General features: G+C 43.7%; 1 protein-coding gene and 1 long non-coding RNA gene across 2 annotated transcripts; one reads left to right on the forward strand and one right to left on the reverse strand.

Annotated features, from left to right (window-relative positions):
• Positions 1-524: 524 nt before the first annotated feature.
• Positions 525-6,446, reverse strand: CCDC51 (coiled-coil domain containing 51). Its single transcript, XM_050904626.1, has 5 exons — positions 6,397-6,446; positions 4,360-4,619; positions 3,881-4,227; positions 3,408-3,572; positions 525-1,770 (listed from the first exon to the last, which is right to left on the reverse strand). Exons 3-5 carry the CDS (start codon positions 4,196-4,198, stop codon positions 994-996), a joined length of 1,260 nt encoding a protein of 419 aa, XP_050760583.1. The 5' UTR covers positions 4,199-4,227; positions 4,360-4,619; positions 6,397-6,446; the 3' UTR covers positions 525-993.
• Positions 6,447-6,526: 80 nt separating this feature from the next.
• On the forward strand, positions 6,527-11,579 carry LOC127021548 (uncharacterized). The gene is made up of 4 exons (XR_007767233.1): positions 6,527-6,566; positions 6,643-6,698; positions 9,049-9,136; positions 11,405-11,579. It is a non-coding gene; the product is annotated as an uncharacterized LOC127021548 (long non-coding RNA).
• The last annotated feature ends 7,212 nt before the right edge of the window (positions 11,580-18,791 follow it).

The following is an 18,791-nucleotide window of genomic DNA, read 5'->3' on the forward strand; positions in this document are numbered from 1 at the left end:
ATTTCAATTTCCAGAGATGACAAAATTGAAAAAGGAATAAAAAACGGAGAAAGTTCCAATGAGATACTAGCAAGGATAAGAAAGCGATTGCTCCATAGATGATCCCTAAAACCACAAAATACCTAGGGAATGATGAGTTAAGGAGTCGGTAGAGAAAGGATAATTGGCTTGCATCTGCAGAATAAACATCATCATACTTAATATATCTCTGTATCTGAACCCTTTTTCCCTGCCTGTAAGCCTTTAAGGACCTGGAGCTATCAGTAACAAAGAGCTAAAGCTCCAGAAATGCTTTTGGATACTTCATGATAAACCGTCCTAGGAAAAAGTTGCCACATGTATCTTACATGTATTTTAAAAGCATCATCTGGCTCTACAGCCACATTGTATCATGGTAACTTCAATCCTCCTTATTTATATGGCCCCTGCTGTTTGTCACATTGCAAGTCACTGCATCTAGAATTAAAAAAAAAAAAAAAAAAAAAAAAAAGAAACAAAACAAAATAAAAACTCCAGGGCAAACATTTCTATCTGTTTGGTAAAATAACTCCTAATGTTTTGTGTATGGACAAATTGCAAAACTATGAAGAAATCAGGAGAAAAATTATAAAGGATTACACATGAAGCACTTAGATCAATGATAGATTAAAAGAATCATTTGAACAGAAAATCACAAATACAGCTCCAGAGTGAAAATCACTGACTGGCATGATACACAAGACTAGACAGTAAAAGAGTGAAGCAGTGAATGAAATCAACAGACAAAACTGTGGAATTTCCTTTGCTTGAGGAGTTAAAAACCACAATGCATGACAAGATGGTTAACACGGAGCCTGCAGAAGCAGATGGACTAAGTCTTTACAAGTTTTCCAAATATACAGGAGAAACCATAACGAGAAATGCTAACACAAATTTATTTGGACTTGTACTCTAAGTACTTGGAGTGCAAGTTTACTTTTATTAATCCACTAAATTGTGGCAATTAATTAGAGATCAGGTCCCTTTAAGTATAATATAGAGTACTGGCAGAGTAACAGCAAACATAGCGCATGTCACCGCAGTGCTGTAAATAGAATTTCTCTTGATTTGTGTTTCCAGTCTCCGCTCAGTATCACACAATTCTAAAATCACATCTCTCACGGCAGATGCCTGGCCCTTACCCTCCACTGAAGACCTTGGCATCGCTCTTTCTGTAGCTCTAGAATGAACCGCAAGTTTAACACTCCGCACCTCAGAAATCATTTGTGCTATACTTTCCTGCAAACTGTTAAACTGCTGCTGTAAACTCCCTAGACATGAACTGACTTGTTTAGTGTAGTTTAGCTGTTCGTTTAAAGGAATTAAAAGAGAATCTATTTTTATGGAGTCATTCCCGTCTTCTCTAGTTAACAAAACGCCTTCTTTTATTTCCTGTGATGTCCTTGTTTGCAGCACATTCTTCAGGTCTGCTATGACGTCACTGAGGTTCTTCTGCTGTAAGTAATGACTGGAGGCCTGTTCTTTGATGGCTTCTTGCAGATTGATTGGGCCCTTCTGTGCTTCAAGCACCAAGACTTTTAATTCTTGCAGCCTTACTCGATTAACATAGGTGGAACCAAGAACACCTATAATGGCTCCCAGTACAGAACCAATAATAGACCAGTTCTTTGTTTTTTCAGCTCTTGTTCGCTCTTTCTCATGGCTTTCCCTTACAGCTGCAGAGAAGAGAGAGAATTTTTCTCTCTCAGATTCTTCTGCATTTAAATACGCAGCTCGGTACCTCTTCTCTTCCTGCAAGAAACACAGTGATTTGAAGGAGAAGGTATAATATGAAGCTGTAAAGTCTATAAAAAAAAAAACTACCCCAAACCCCCCAAAACCCCAGTGCAGATGAAGGAATGGAAATGAAGAACATCCATTAGTTCTGTTTCAGAAATCTTCCTTTTAATGTGGGATTTTCTTTATTAATCCTTCTTAAGTCAATGAGACATCATTTTAAGTCAAAAACTGAGAAATGGAAAGGTCATCAAGAATTACAGCTGAAGAGCCTCTACACAAGAATCTGTCACATGCTGATGACAGAAAAGGGGTATGAGTGGGGAAAGTCTTTCTCGCCTCATAATGTTCACTTTTTCGGCTCTGCTTACTTCTCCAAACACTACCTTTACCATGCTTCTTCCTTTCAGTTCTAAACCCCTTAAATGGGAACTGAAAATAGGACTGGAGACGATGTCTCGGATATGTTCATGAGATGAACCTACACACTTCTTATTCCTCTGCCTTCTCTTTCTTACCCTGCTCACAGACAAACATCTTCCCTTTCTCCCTTCTCACTGGCTTTAGCATGGCAGTTCCTTTTGTAAGCCATTTTATCTCAGCAAAATAGTGGAAGGTTTTCTGGTTGTCTTCCTGCAGTAAAATTCCACTGTTTTAGCAAAGGAATCGCTGCTTTTGGTAGTGGTGAGCCTGTCTGTCAGCTAACTGCATCTCCCAGAATTATTCTCATTCTTCTGAGCATGTATTTCTTTTGTAAGATGGCACCACCACCTTACGGACAGTGGTGACTTGAGTTCTTTATAGTCTTTGTAGTCCTTTCTTCACAGTTGCGCAGAGCTCTACTCTTCTTTAAGTCTCATCCACACAGACATGATCCCTTATTTAGACAACTACAGCTCTCTAGGTCTTTCCTGATGTTCTACCCACTGATCCAGGAGCTCAGTTTAAGCTCAGGTATGGGTACCCTCTCCTTGCCTGAGCGTTGCCATAGGTGTACCTGTTCCGGGCCTGTTCCATGCTCTTCCTGCAGTTTCATCTGGATTTCCTGGATTGACTTTGGCTGCTACCTTGTCTTTATCTCTGATTGATGGACTGTTAATAAACATGTTCCTGTCACCAGCCCTGCTTGGCTCATCCAGCTGAGGTGCTGTACGACTGCGTCCTGTTGGTGAGGATACTGCCCCAGTCTGCACCGCGGTCAGCCTCATCTTCTTGCTTGCTCTCCCTGCTCTCTGACAAAAGCTTTACTGAACTGCCTGGGTGTCGCAGCCACATAGAAGGCAGCTGAGAGAGTTTTCATGGATTAACAACCAGAAAGGAGCTTCTCTCATCACATGGAAGGTTAATTCATTGAATCCCAGCTTTTTGTTGACTACTCATGTACAGGTCACCACTACAACAATTAGTTTTCTAGGCTCATTATCTTCAGCTTTCTTCTCCAAATTTACTACCCTATTTTAGCATTAACATACACGATTTGAATAGCAGATCAAACCATCGATAATAATTAACTAAAACAAGTATCATAAGACATTAACTCAGATCACTGTACTTCAGAACTGAACTGCATCTACAAGAACAGTCACTAGTGATGGAAGCAAAGCACACAAATTTTCATCGTATTTCCCAGTGCTCAAGTACCAACAAATTACCTGCAGCAACCTGTGTTCCAGAGTAGCCAGTTCTAAATACTGGGTGTCATCCCGAGAGACCCTGTCTAAGCGGTCCCGAATCTCCTTCAGTTTAATCTGTTGGGCTTCTACATTTTCACGAGCCTCTCGTACTATCCCTCGAGCTATCATAAAGACATTTTCAGCCTGAGAAGAAAGAGAATTTATTTTAGAGACTTATGACCAGACAGATCTAAATCACTAATTATATGGATTTTGGTGGGGGTGGGGGTGGGTGGGGAACAACAAAACAAACGACACTCCATTTCAATCTAAGGGACAAGCTATATTTACTAACATGCAGAGACTAGAACACATTCATAGTATCTGTACAGTCAAAGCAGAAAAAAATACATGATTCTCTTTGGAGGATCTTTTTTGCCCCACAGCCAGTGTTTATACTTCATATAACTTAAGTCATAACTTTTAAATTTCCGCATATTCTCCATATTTACCTCTGTCACTTTTCCCTGAGCCTCTCGAACTTCATTAATTCCAACAAACTCTTCATATCTGTCCCACCAACTCTTGCATGTTGCAGACATTTTTTGAAGGGAGTTTTTTCCCATAACGGTCCCAGCTTCTGTCAGCCGATTAAGAAGACCCATGGCCATTTCTATTGCAGACTTGGCTTCAGGCCTCTTAGGTGCTGATGAGCAGTAAGTCCGCACTATGTGTAAATTCATTTTTGGACTCCACTTTACCAACAAATGGTGATATTGTAGACCACAGGACACCGAGGACACACTTGACTTATATTTCATTGGCCCCATATCTTGAATTTAATCACTGAATAAAAGTGCTACAAGGATGAAGAAGAAAAAGAAAAGTTATTGAAGTATGGCTGATTAATACGTCTTAAAATTACACGTGTACCAAAACCAATAAAATTCAAGAATGGCTAAACCATCACTAGTTTTACACCATTACTTACCTAGAGAACTTTCCACAATTTTCAACAAAGGGCAGTTCTGCCACAGATTCCTGCTTTTCTGCTGTTGGTAAGTACTCTCACCATGCTTCTCGATTACTAATTCACTCACTGTGTGAACAGTGATCATGTGCAGATCCAGTACCAGCAGGAGTAGCTTCAGAGTAATTTAATGCTTCAGCACAGAAGTGATTGCCATATGAAATTTTGCCTTGTGCTTTCACACTTGAGTTTGGTGCACCACGTCACAGGTACTAACAATTCTGCAAAAGAACAGAAAAGGAAAAAAGACAGAGAGGGGAAAAAATCTTGATAAGAAAAGAAGTGGGGCTTGATCATTCCCTTTATCCTACACTCCACAGATACATGAAGTGTTGAAGAATGCAAAGACAAAAACATAAAGGACAGAGAAAAAACACAGAAGTGCTGAACTGAACACAACAAGTATGCTCATGAGACTGTCTACAAAAGTAAAACAGAAGGAAGAGCCACAAGATCAGAAACATATCAGGTAGTGAACACACAGCTAGGGCTGCATTTTAAAATGAGCTTAAAACTCTTGCTTACACTGCAAAAGCAGACTGCTAGTTACGGTTTATTGCCTACTGATTTGTAAATAAGATCTAAATTTTCTACTGAGTGCATTCCTCTAAAAACTGTGAACAGGAAAACTTTCAAACAAGGTTTTATATGAAGTTTGACTATGACTATATTAGCTTTTGAATAACATAATATAAAAATATAAAAACATGGATTACTGAGAAAGCTTGATAGCTGCTGCATAGTTTTTAAAAATTATTTTAAAACAGTTTTCCATGTTAATTTTAGGTGGCTAATGACGTCATATATGTGCAAATACGGGCATCTCCACAGGAAAGGATTCTTCCTACTGGAAGACATTTTTGATCAGCTTTTAGCTGGCTACCGATTCTGAACGCCACAGGTTCATTCCCTGTTACGTATTTCTAACAAACAGTAATAACACCAAGCAGCATTGTGAAAATCTTACCAGTTGGTTCATATGCATAATAATATGGTAGATCAAAACCACAAGAACATGGAAATGAAGTAAGTCCTCTCTCCTTCCAGCATCACTCATACATCTTACCGTTACAACACCTACTCTACATTGCAGGCCATGTACTAAAACCTCAGCTCAACTTTGTCCATTCTAGACTGCAAGATTTCCCTCTTTTAATTGCACTACTACATGAAGAGTTTTACCAAATATTCAGGCTATTGAGACAGTATAGCAAAAAGAGACAGAAAGCTGAGATTTTTACAAGAATTTCTATGTAGACAGTTGCAAACAGACTGCAAAGAAAGTAATCTCAGCCTGAGCTAATAGGACCTAAGAAAGTTATGAAAGCTTCATCTGAGATAACATGCCTTGTCCCTCTCTTGCTTCTAAGAAAATGAGTTTCCTCTGCCTGCAGTCATTGACATAAATATCCTTTCAAAAGGTTTACACCCCAGTTGCTACATACACTGGACACTGGTGGCGAGTAAGACTAGCTTTTATGGGTGCTACCTGATTTTGCAGCAGTCTGTTTTTCGTCACTGCCAAAATGTAAAAACAGAATTTCCGACACGCCACCGCACATTCACAGCTCTACTTCTCATGCCTGAGAGGGGGAATAAGTCTGTTTTTTCCACATGACCGACCCCTTCCCTGCCGGAGAGGGCCCTTTCACCGCACGCAGAGCTACGAGACTACGCTCCCGGCACCCTACAGACCAGCACGGCGAGACCGATACCGCCTCTAGTAGCCACGCACAGGCCCGGGCAGCAGCACCGGTCTCACCTCAGCTACAGAAGCCGACCCGCGGGAGGTAGCGGCCCGCCGCGGGGGGCTCCCACCGCCAGCCCTCGCCTAGGCCGCGCCCGCCGTCGCCAGCGCCAGGGGCGGCCCGCAGCTCCGCGCGCGGCGGAGGCTGGGCCGAGCCGAGCCCCCCCTTCCCCACCGGGCAGCCCTCCCCGAGGAGCCCGCCGGGGCTGCCAGGCCCCGCCGCACCGCTCAGCCCCCGCAGCACTTCCTACCTGCCCGGGGACCGGCCCGGCGCCTGAGGCGGAAGGGGCGGTGGAAGCGCTACGGTGGCCGCGCGGGGCCGGACGGAAGCGGCCGCCCGGCGGCGCGAGCCCGCGTGCGTGCGCGCTCGGGCGAGGGGCGGCGCGGCGGAGCGGAGCGGGCATCATGTCGGGCCGAGAGGGTAAGGCCGGGCCCGGGGCCCCCGGCGCCGCCCTCCCCTCCCTCCCCGGGCCTCACTGTCTCCTCTGTCTTTGCAGGCGGCAAGAAGAAGCCGCTGAAGCAGCCGAAGAAGCAGTCGAAGGACCTGGACGAGGTAGGGCGGCGGGCGAGCCCCGGGGGCGGCGGCGGGGGGCCTGCGGCACCGGGCCTGCCCCGCTCGGCTCTGGCGTGGGCTACGGCCGCTGCTTGTGGCGGGGCTGCTTTCCGCGTTCAAACTACCCCTCAGCTCAGCCTTCCATAGCAATACACATTTTATGAAACGTCACGTTTTACGAAGCGTCATTCTGACGGTAAAACTCACGGCCGTAAGGGACCAAGAGGTGATGTGCTGCCTTCCGCGGCCCCGGTTTTCCGGTATTTTTCTGCTGACATCCCGCCTGTGTTCATGGCAAATGCAGCGGGGCTGGCTAACGGAGGGGTCCGGTGCCACGGAGAAGGCTGGAATGTCCTCGCCAAAGCAGCAGGCTGTGATGGGAAGCCTAACGAATTAACGCGGTCAGAAGAGCCTTGGATGGGATACAAAAAATAGGGATTATCAAGTAATTTAAATAAATGAAGTACTAGTGAATCTCATGTTAGAGATATTTAAATGTAAGGGCTCAGAGTATGGGTGTCAGCTGTTATTTCTGAGGATCGTGGAGGATGGAGGAGGCACCAGTGACTGGAAAAAGACAAATTCTTTGAAAAAGGGAAAAAAACCCTATAGCTTTCTAAATAAGCTTTATTGTTAGAGAAATGGTAGACCAATTAAGTGCTTACGAGGATCCAAGTTATAATAATGTAAAAATTAATAGCCAGTATGGATTCTAGTAAAACGGTGGCAAACAAAGGAAATTCTGTTCTGTAGCAGGGCAGTGCTCTGCACATGAGGAGAAAACCAGTAGATCTGAGGTTCTTGATGCTAGCTCGTGTCACGTTCTCAAATGCCAGGCAGGAACGGGACCTCAAAAGGTGATGGAAGGTGAACGTGCAGCTTGCTGGAATGCCACACTCAAAGCAGTTACTAACAATTCAATGTCTGACTGCAAGGACATATTGAGTGGGGTTTTGCAAAATTTTGTATTCAATCGGAGTTTAAGTAATATTTTGATTAGTGCCTTGGTTGGCTGCTTGACTGACTGAGAATATGCCTTATTCTCTTGGTTGAAAACAGAAAATTTGGAGGGGCCACAGACTGTCAGAGGACAAGACTAGTGGTCAAAGTAATCTTAACAACTTGGAGAAAGTTTGAAAAAATGGATTAATTTAATCAAGCATGTGTGCTAAGTCCCTTTCTTTGGTAAGACTAAAAATACAAGGAGAATGACTGGCTAAACTCCACGTCCACCTGAAAGGATTTGAGACTCAGATCATACACTGAACCTGAACCTGCAGAATCAGGTGTTGCAAAAGAAGAAAATCATACAAGATGTATAAACAAAATCTTGTGTGTCAAACATGATGTAATAATATTTCTTTTCCTCTGAGCACTGCAATACTGCAAGCACTTGGGGGCAACACATTGCAAGAAAAAAACCCACAGAGTGGATAAATGGGAGAGATTGATTTACTAGGAAAGACACATTAGTCTACAGGAAAAAAAACAAGTGGAAAACCTGGAGAGAGAAACAGAATATTCTGTTCTGTGTGGGGTAGGGAGGGGAAGTAATAGGCTTACATTGCAGCAAGGGAAGCTTTTAACTTAAAGAAGAGGAAAACTTTCCAGTTATAAAGGTAGTTGAGCCATGGACTGGATTGGTGAAGAATCTGTAGAATCTCAGTTGTCAAGGTCCTCAGTGTAGTTACCCCAAAATCCTGAGTGCCAAGGAAAAAGACTGCGGTCCCTTTCAGCCTTGCTGTCTATGACGAATATGTATCTAAGGGACAGAGTATGTCTGAGCGCTCTTGAATTCTGGAGGCTGTTCTAGCAGAGATGCTCAACAGCTGGCTTGCCTGTACAATTTGCCAGCGGTCTCATTAGATTTCTTGGAACTAATACAAATGTATTAAACCCGGCAAAAATAGCGACATATGCGTGGAAGGATTTTTTTAGGTAAAAGCAACCTTTTTTCCTTAGATCCTATATAATTCAAGTTTTATTGTTAGACAGCGCTTGTGCACTAGGCTCCCAGTATCACTGGTGACATATTAATGAATGGTTTTAGTGCAAACATCTATCATTCAGAGGGCAGAATGAGATTATGCCATAGGAAACAGTATTTGTTTCATTTCAGAAAGATCAAACATAAAAAGTTAAAAGTTTAGTCATTGCGTTCTGGTACAGCAAAAAAACTTTGTCATAGTTCTGCAAGGTTTTGCATATTTAGTAGTATTCAGCCCTCTTGCATCAGTTCAGTCAGGTTTTTATTGCTGTTAGAACATTACATTTGTTTCTCATTGCTTTTCAGTTGTTTTTGAATTTTTTGGGGGAGGAGATGTTAACAAACGCTTGTTCTTTTCTTTAGACAGACCTGGCCTTTAAACAAAAGCAGAAGGAGGAGCAAAAGAAACTTGAGGAGATGAAAGCAAAGGCTGCTGGAAAAGGGCCCCTCAGTAAGTGAGGTGCCATACTGATAGGAAGAATGGAGGGCTTGCTGGCTTCAAAAATTTAATGTTTTTGCTTGACAAACATAAAAAGGCATGTACCTCTAGGTTATTTAATGTACACCAGTAAGTCGATGGCAAGTGCAGATGATAAGTAACAAATAGAGGCTAATTTATTTATTTTTTTTTCTTTCACTATGCAATTTCATCCCCAAATTACCGATGCAGGTTCAGGTTTAGCAGGTATAAGAGTATGTCTGGCATGCTAACCTATTCCGGTAGGATGGTGCAGAGACATTTCTACTCTTATTTTCGCATACCGTCCTTTTCTTTCCAGATATATTACATGTAGGCTTTGCCAACAGTCCTGAAAGTTTAACAAATCCAGTACTTGTTCTCCTAGAGGATGAATTTCTTCAAGAGCAGTAGATTCCTGGCAGAAAAAAAAACCCATGACTGGAAATTAGTCTGGCTTCAACCCTTTTGCCTAAGTGACTGTAAAGTACTCTGTGTCACAGAAGAAAGTATGCAGGGTGCATCTTGATGGTGCATTAAGCCTAGTCTTTGTCTCAGATAGGGACAGTAGGAGATAGTGTTAATGTGGGTCTGTGCACTCGCCTTGTACTCCTCCAGCATTTGCAATGATCAGATTAGAGATGTTAAAGGGTGCACTCTGCCTATTCCCTCTAGGTGTTTTTGACCTGTGGTCCATTAGTGTGACTAATCACTTTTCCATTCTGTGAAGACTGTTAAACTTTACACTTTGCTTCCTATTCTTTAGGAAGCTTTCAGTCTTGAAAGGTCCCAGAAAGACCTTTCCAGCAATCCCATAGCAACTTAGCTTCACTAACAACCTTTGCTATGGAATCTTGTCAGATGTTGTTTGAAAAGATGAAGTCCCCTGGATTCACTTTATCTGCACACTTACCGATAACCTCAGAGTTCCAGCAGGTCAGTGAGGAAGGATTTACCATTTACAGGAGTCCTGTTAACTTTCACAAGACTGTGTTTATCCATTTTCTTTATTACAGACTCTGTTATCTTCTCAGAGATCAAGGTCAGACTTGCTGGTCTATAGTTCCCTGGTTCTTTACAGAACCCTTTCGGTATCTGGGAGCTGTGCTGGCAGTCTATGAGTCCTCTGACATAGTGGCTGTAATGATAAGTTTCAAATCTTAGCCAGCAGTTCTGCATTTTCACATTAGAGCTTGTCAGTGCTCTTGGAGGGAGTGCCATCCAGTCCCGCTGACTTGGGATATTTCTTGTTTATTTATCTCAAATTGATCTAGCTCCTCTGATTTATCGGTGTACAAAAAATCTGCCGGGTGTGGGACTCGGAATGTCTTTGGTATTACAGACTGATGCAAAACAATGCACTGAGCCTCTCTTCTGTGTCCTTACGATCCTAAACTTGTTCTGCGTAGGGCACTTCAGCTTACAGATTTCGTCATAGTTCTTACCTGCCGTTATTACTCTGCGTTTTTCTAGACTGAATTTCAGTCGTCTGGTCCTTGTCCAATGCTTGCCAAAGCAGATAGTGATTATTATGTTGTTATGGGAGGGCCAGACTATTCCCAAGAGCCTCAGCAAGGCAACGCTGTTAGAATCGCATTGCATTGCAAAGTCTGTTGTTGACCATCAGCCCTTGCAGCCTATCTTGCTGTAGCCTTGCTGTTCTTTTTTCCTTTCCACTGGTCATACATGACACATGCTGTAAAAAACAGCATTTACAAAACATGCTGCACTTGTTGCTGTGTTAATATGTTGTGTTCTTTCACCCTGCTTTAGCCTCTTCAATAATGGGGACTGCAGAGAACAGATAATTCCAGAAAACTGGAATCCTCATAATTCCAGTACCTGCTTCAGTAGAGCTTTGATCCCAACTGGGGGCTGTGGTTGCTGTAGGGATGCCGATGCTTTTATTCCATTAGCCTTGAATTTGACTTGACCAGACTATACTCCTGCTGTATAAGAAATAAACAATGGAGGGTGTCCATGGAGCAACAAAGGAATTGTTGAAATATTTAGTTCTGTTGTAGATTTATGGGGCATATTTGGTTCCAGGAGGAACTTGTTTTCTAATGTTAAATAAGTTATTCATTGGGAGCAAATTATGTGAGATCACAAACACAGAAGAGTAACACATGCAAAAACAATTCACCAGTGGGGATCTGAGTTGTACAGGCAGTCTAGTGGGGATTTGATTTTATGAGGAACTAAATTTGTAGCTAAGCTCTGTAACAGTTGTCTAACCAGTTGTGTTGTTTCTTTTGGCAGCCAGTGGTGGAATAAAGAAGTCTGGCAAAAAGTAGTTTGATCAAACTGCAGGGTAAGAAGTGAACGAGTTACTCAATGGATCTGCAGACTTCAGAGAGTCACGAAAACTCACTATCATTTAGGAAACATTGTACATTTTGTTTAGTCAGAATAAATCTTTTTTGTTAAGATGTGATATTTTCTCTTTACCTGTAGGTTTTCTTTTAAAAATGGCATTACTGTTTCATACTGGAAATGAAACTTTTACTGAAGACCACTTGTGACCTTATTCAGCCTGAGTGCATCTGCCAGTTTGGTAGTCATTTGTGAGAACAAATTTCAACTTCTGCTCTCTTTTGACAATGGGAGTCAGGGCCTGAGTGTTAAAATCTGCAGAGTTTTAATTTGGAGGCTTAGGTTTAGCTGCAGTTGTCCAAGATGTGGCTATATTGGCGCGTGCTCTCGTAAGAGCTGGAAGTTTTCTCTAAACAAAAGGTTGGGTTATACTTCCGTCGCCAGCAAAGTGGTTACCTTAGGGTCAACCACTATCCAAAACAATACTCCTTTTCATATTATTACTTAAGTACACTGTGGCGCTATACCCTATAGTCCCAGTGGCTGCTGAACATACACTTGCCTTTGTCCTCCAAGTAGTCACCTACACCTTGTTTTCCTTGGACTTCTGTGTACTGACATCGTCCCAGCTCCTTTACACTCACAGCAATGCCTTTGGGGGGGGGAGAGGGGAGGAGAACAGTGCTTATGGGACTGTAACCTCATTTTTGAAAGGAATAGCAGTGACAGTACACTGGGTGTGGAAACTTCAAGGAAGGAATATGATGCTCCCAAGGTAGGAGTTAAGGGGGAAAGAATTAATGTAGAGCACTTCTTACCTGAGTGAATGGTAATGGTGGGATACAAACTGCTCCCTCCGTCAGGAAAGGCAGCTGTTCGCTGCAAGCGGGGGATCGCTTCTGTGAACAACGAGGCACTTTGCGTCTGTGGGGAGTAACATGGTAAATCTGAAGATGCATTCTGGGCTCGTAAGCAAGAGACTGCAGATGTTGGTTGTCAGCGCACAAGGTGCTACTAAGAGGGTTTCCCTTGTTAAAAAGGTATTTCTAGAGGGCTGGGGGCGTTACCTTCAGCGGGTGATTATTATTCAGGAGACACACCATTCTTCTTCCTCTTGAAACACGAGGCCCGGTTTCAGCAGGGCAGGAATGGCGGGTGCCCTCGACGCCTGGAAGAGGACGGGGCAGGCCTTCCCCTGCCATCAGGCCTTTCACCCCTCAGCGACCGCGGCGGGCGGCTGCTCGGGGCCGAGCTGCCGGAGGGCTGGCAGCGGCACCCGCGGGCGGGAGCGGGCCGGGCCGCGCCCGGGGATGCCGCAGCTGCGCCCAGGCTCTGCCGCCCCCCCGCGGTCAGGCCGCGGCGCTGCAGGCGGCCGCTGGGCGCATGCGCACTGCAGCCGCGGGAATCCCCCGCACGCCCCGCTCGCCAATACTGCGGGCGGCAGACGCGCGCGTGCGCCCCCCTTGCTCACACTCGGGGGCTGTCGAGAACGGCGCTGACGCATGCGCACTGGCGGCTGCCGCGCACACGGCGGCCCGCGCTCGCTCACTTCCTTTCATTGCAGGCGTGCGGCTTGCGCATGCGCGCTGCTTCCCGCCGGCCGTCCCCCGCGTCGGGAACGGGTCGCCTCTCCGGAGCAACCAGAGCGGCAGTGCAGCCGGTCTTTGCTGCCTGCTGCTCGGCAGTACCACCGCAGTACGACTCCGCGAGCTCCCACACGGCTACGGCCGCCGGTGCCTCCGGGCTGTGCCGGTAAAGCCGCCGGCACCGCGGTTGCCTGAGCGCGTGGGCGACTGCACTGCGCATGCGCTCGGCTCCTGTGGCAGCCGTGCAGCGTGCGCATGCGCCGTGTGACGAGTGGCTCCCGCCTCACGGTGTGGTGCGAGGGCGGGCGGTCAGCCGTCGGACCCTGGCCGCGGGGCACCGGTCACCCCTCAGACCCGCGACTGGGAGCCCGCTCCCCAACAGCCGGAACACCTGTAGCGTAGTAAGCGAGATGCTCTTCTGCAGGGCCTCAGCTTGTAATCCTGGGCTGCCTGTCCTTAACATCGAGGAGCCAGGCCTCCCCAAAGAGAAAAACTTCCCAGACCTTTCTCTCCTGCGGGCTGCGTTCGCTCCTGGCACTATGCGTGAGAGGGGCGTTCAGCGTCTGCGGACGAGCTCTTGGAGATTAGTACTAGAGCAGAAGTTAGACACATTTTGTCATGGAATTCTATAAGGACCACAGTCCTCTATTTTTGTGGCACAGCATCCCACCAGCTCTAACAGCGCAAGGGCTTCTGTTGATGTTTTTCTGAATGCCCTTTGTGCAGAAGTTAGGCATCCATTTTTGGGGGAGCTGGATCTAGAAGACAGCACAGCGTGATGGCCCCTTTTTGGTCTAAAACCACACCTATATGTTCTTTAAAGCTTTAGAATCAGCTTTGGTGTTGATTTGGTGGTTTTGGGGAGATACTATAAGGGAGAGGATCTCTGGTGTTCCTGTATGCTACAGTCTTAGGGGTGCAGCTAAGGGAAAGTAAGGGAAAAACGTCCTTGTAAACATCAAGGGAGGTCTGAGGGCAAATGGAATGAGGGAGAGCTTGTTAGGACAAAAGATGAAACTGTTTAGTCGTTACACACCTATGGTAGAGTGGCTCCTTGGTGTCTCTGATGAAGCTACTCTGGATTGCTTACCTAAGCACTAAGATATTTCACAACTTGTATGAATAAATTTAGGTGATTTACGCTGGTCCAAGTGAAAAGAGCACCTAGAGCAATACAGGGTAAGCACTGAATGGCGTTAGCACCTCTGGATAACGGCTAGAAGCCTCTCTGTGATACAAGCAGAAGGATCATTCTCTGAATTCTGGTCACAGCTGCAATCTGAGCTGGAAGGCTGGGTAACTGCAGCAGTTACAGTCATACAACACTTCTGTCAGCAAAAGCCCATGCTACCATAAATATATATAAGGTTTCAGTCACTTTGCACTTAAAGGTCAAAGCACGTTAATAATTGAGTGTGGTGGTGGCTGAACATGATCAGGCACCTCTATGTCTCAACTTAAATCATGACATGAGTTAGTGGCTGGGCTGGCAGCATAACACCAGAGCAACATCTTGCATTGCCTCTGGATCCCTCTCTTTAAATGAGGCTAAACTAATTTTAAACTTTCCAGAAGATGTATAGGGGTTATTTTTCTTCCTTAGATGCTTCCTAAGGATAGTATTTACTTCTCTGACCGTGAAAATGGAATTTGGTTTAATTAGAGAAAGCAAGCAAAGCACTTTCTTAATTACAAAATAAACTTCCAGCTAGAACTGTTAAATTTCAATTAAATTTTTATGAAAGTTCAAGTTTCTATGGCCTACTTGAGGCCCTGTCTTTGACAGAGGGGTAAATTAATCCAATCATTTGTATGCTAACCAACTCCTGGTACATTTTTACATTTGTTCTTGCCTCTGTTTAACCTCTTTAACAACTTTAAGATGCAAAGTCAGTACCTTGGGTATTATGGGTCCCAAGGTTGGACATAAATTTTGGACAAAATTTCAACAGACCAAAAAAAGGGAGAGGAGGGAAGATCTTGGTCCAAGTTTACTACAAGATGGGAGACATTAGGTTCTAGCAGGACTAGATTTTAACAACTCTAGAGCTACTGATAGAACTGGTATCAGGACCAGGCCTCCTGGACACCGAAGGACTTGGAGAGCCATTTGTATTAAAAACAGTTAATGAGGACAATGTCATTGATACAGTATCTGCCTCTAAATTACAGAATTGCAGCCAGATACTTTTTACCCCTTCTAGCAGCCTTAGCTGCCATGCTAATAGTTTACAGTCAGATCCAGATCCCTGCTGCCCTCCAAGGAAGTGAAAATCAGCCTTTGGTGACACCGAGAAAATTGTCTTCTCTAAAGGTACTTCTCTGGAGATCAGACTGAGTCATGGCAGCCAGATACAGCAGGTGAAGATTGAAATTCAAGCATGCTTGAACGCTTTTTGCATTTTGGACAAAGATAACTTGTGTATCAGAAAACTGTTCACACAAAGATGTAGGACAAAGCTGCCTTAGATATGTTGCCCGAGGGCCAAGGACTGCCCCTGGCTGTGCAGAACACTGAAGGCAACACGAGCCACCACTGGTACCTTTTAGCAAAGAGCTCAGTTCTAACACATGAAATGCAACCACAGATACAGTGTGCCCGCAATTTTGCATGCTCAGAGAAGAGTGAAAACACAAGCTTGCTTTACTTTACTTACACCAGTCATATACTGATGGTGGCAGATCCTTACCAGTGTAGCCCAAGTGCACACCCACTTTCCGCTGGTGTCAAAGTAGGTAACTTGGGGGTGGTGGTTTAAAATGAGGAGGAAGAAGGAATGGGAGACAACATCCTCTAGATCTGGCCAGAATATGAGAGAAATATAAGCTTGGCAGTGTATCAATAAGCAACTGTTTGCCCTAGGAATTACTAAATGAAATGAATGAGGTTGCCAATCACAGCGAAGCTAACTTGAGGTGGTCTGAGTGAAGTAAGAGTGAAGTAGATTGAATAGAAATGTGTGCTCCACAGCATGAGAATATGCAAAAGCATTTCAGCCAAAAATCAAGACAAGAGGGAAAGAGACCAAATGGCAAAGTGACAGATTGCTGCTGTGGGAGAGCTGTTCTCAATAGGCTTCAGTTTAATGTAGACATTGAACAGCCTTCCTGGCCAAGAATCCTTCTGTGTTTAGTATTAGGCTATGGAAATGAAGCTGAACAAAGGAACGCTTTGATCATATCTTTTTACATAATGCTATGTAATAAATGGCATTTCATTCATTAGTGCAGCTCCACCTCAGTGTTAAACTAATGCAAAGACAATATAGCTCCTAAATCACATCTATACATAAAATTACCCACAGTCTGAAGGGCACAGAGAAAACAAAGCCCAGAAGGCAGTAGGAAATGAATGTCAATGATTAAAATAGTAGCAGAATAGATGCAAATATTGTTTATAGGGAAATCCATTGAAGGATATGATTGCCATAATGAATTCATGTCGAGCTCTAATGTTTTAAAGGACTTTGCCCTCTCTTTAGAGTTAGTTCAGCTCCAAGGAAATCATACCCTACTCTGAGTGACTTCCACATACTGATTCATGTGAGGTCTTAAATATGAAACTTCTCTAGCATAAGTCAGCCAGCCTGGAGAACTGGGTTTGAACTTCTGCTCTGCCACGGACTTGCTTTGTGACCTTGCATAAGACATTTTGCATTTCAGTTTTCTTCTTTCCGCAAAGTGGGGATAGTGGTATTATCTTCAGAATAATATTCTGAGGCTTAATTAATAAATAATTGTAATATACTGTGGCTAAGAAAGCATGAAGTACACAACCCAAAACATCCTAAAATGCTTCACTACACCGCCCAGCGGGCTTCAAAACACTCTGGGGAGTTTCTCATGCTTTTATGTTCCAGTTGATCTTTCTTCCCACAGCTGCCTTAAGCAAACAAAAAATTAGGAAGAGGGACACAATATAACACAGAGATACAATGGCAGTTCGAGCACAGACCTCCTGGGTCTAATTCGGCATGGGCTAGTGATTCCTTTGGTGGAGCTGCTAAAGGCCGCAATCTCCATCTTCCATTTCCTTTTTCTCCAAACTGTAATGGTACCATTTGGACCCCCATCTTCCAAGGGCATTACAGTGGTTTCTAAGTTAAGACCTTTCAAAGATATAAAATACATGTCAGTTTTTAAAATGTTTTTTTTCAATGTCTTTCAAACAGCAGAATCGCTCATTCAGTCTCATCTTATTTGTAGGAACCAAGAAACTATAGTACTAAATTCTTTCTTGCTATGAAATTTAAATATGGATTAGTTAAAGCATCTCTGGTCAAAAGGGATTGTTTTTCCAATAGATTTCATAAAATACTTCTAAATGCATTACCTGCTTTAAAAAAGCAGTGTTTCTAAGCTGGAAACCAATTCTACCCTGCCTCACACAATGAAATTGCCAGTTACAAGTGGAATAAACACTGGAATAAACATATAAGATTTCAACATATAGCTAAGCTGTTTTGAGTCCAAACTTACCATTCACTCATGTACACAAAAGTTACATCATTTGAACAAAGTTTTCCCAGACTGGCGGTAGGAATCTGAATGAGGTCCTTTATTTCCTGTGCTAGTGCTGTAACAACCAGGCTGCCCTAATTAGTTAGTTTAAACATGACAGTCAGTATTAAGTCACTTCTGTCAACATGATATTAGACATGTTCCCGTACCACTTAAGCATGAGGACAAAGGTGGTGATCCCCCTGGTGAGGCACAGTAGTGAAATCTGGTAGTGGATACCTAGGAAATTTACTCAATTAAATAGTAGTAGTCTGGTACCCTTAAGAAGTAGTAGGGTCTTTGCAGGTAACTCTAGCTTAACAATTAGCTTTTGCCTTGCTTACTCTGTGGGCAACCAAACACTTCTTTACGAAACATTACAACATTTAACATCAGTTTCTATGTACAAGTTCAACAACTGGTGGCACTGCAAGAAGACTGTTTTCCTAACTAGTCAAATTTGAAATTTGTGACCACTTCTTATTTTTGTGGAAGAAAGCTGCTAAAACACAACACAACTGTTTTAAACTCAAAATTAAATGTGTGGTGACACAGCATTTGAAAAAATTCTACTCAGATCAGGGTCAGAGACTACTTCAATGTTACTATGAAATAAATAGCAGAAAATAGGTATATACTGGCAGAATTTCTTATAGAAAATCAGTAAGACTAGACTGCCATCTCATGGATATTGACTAACCTGAGATTGTACCAAATTTATGAGGAAAAAAACCTGTGTTGATACTGTCACATTTTGTAAAACCAGATGGGTTGGTAACATCTTCCCCTTCCTTTTAGTCATTAGTATATGATCATTATTTATTTTCAGGTTCTTTATTCATACTGAAGAGATTCACGGAAAGGAAGAAATATACGCTGTAACGCCACATGCAACAGCTGAGTTCAGGTCAGTGTCAGCTGCAGCAAAAACAATGAGCTGCTGCTAAGCTTTCTGTGCATTTCAGGTGGATAATAGTGCCATACTATCCTCAAGTTCTAGGTCTGTTCAGAGAAACAGAAAGCCAAAGTTATCATAAAGCTCCAGTCTCTTAACCGTTTGGTAAGGATAAAAGACTGGGGTATTTTGTGCCTTTAAAATGGTACCACTGGTGCTCTTGTGAGGTGTTGTTCCTGCTCTGCAAATTCCTGTGCAAAAGCCAGCGATATAGGAAAGAGGAGAGACGGAAGTGTGTTTACTAGCTGAGGTTAAAACAGAGTTTGGGGACAGTGAATGTGTTCTGTATGCC

The sequence above is a fragment of the Gymnogyps californianus genome, chromosome 13, assembly GCF_018139145.2.
Source record: "Gymnogyps californianus isolate 813 chromosome 13, ASM1813914v2, whole genome shotgun sequence".
Lineage (NCBI taxonomy): Eukaryota > Metazoa > Chordata > Aves > Accipitriformes > Cathartidae > Gymnogyps > Gymnogyps californianus.

What these genes read in the sequence shown, in the direction of transcription:
- CCDC51 (XM_050904626.1), bottom strand. Translation starts at nt 4,198, where the DNA reads ATGGGGCCAATGAAATATAAGTCAAGTGTGTCCTCGGTGTCCTGTGGT. An exon ending in CTCAGGGAAAAGTGACAGAG is followed by an intron (nt 3,573 to 3,880) that starts GTAAATATGGAG and finishes CTTTCTTCTCAG; the next exon opens with GCTGAAAATGTCTTTATGAT. An exon ending in TGGAACACAGGTTGCTGCAG is followed by an intron (nt 1,771 to 3,407) that starts GTAATTTGTTGG and finishes TGTTTCTTGCAG; the next exon opens with GAAGAGAAGAGGTACCGAGC.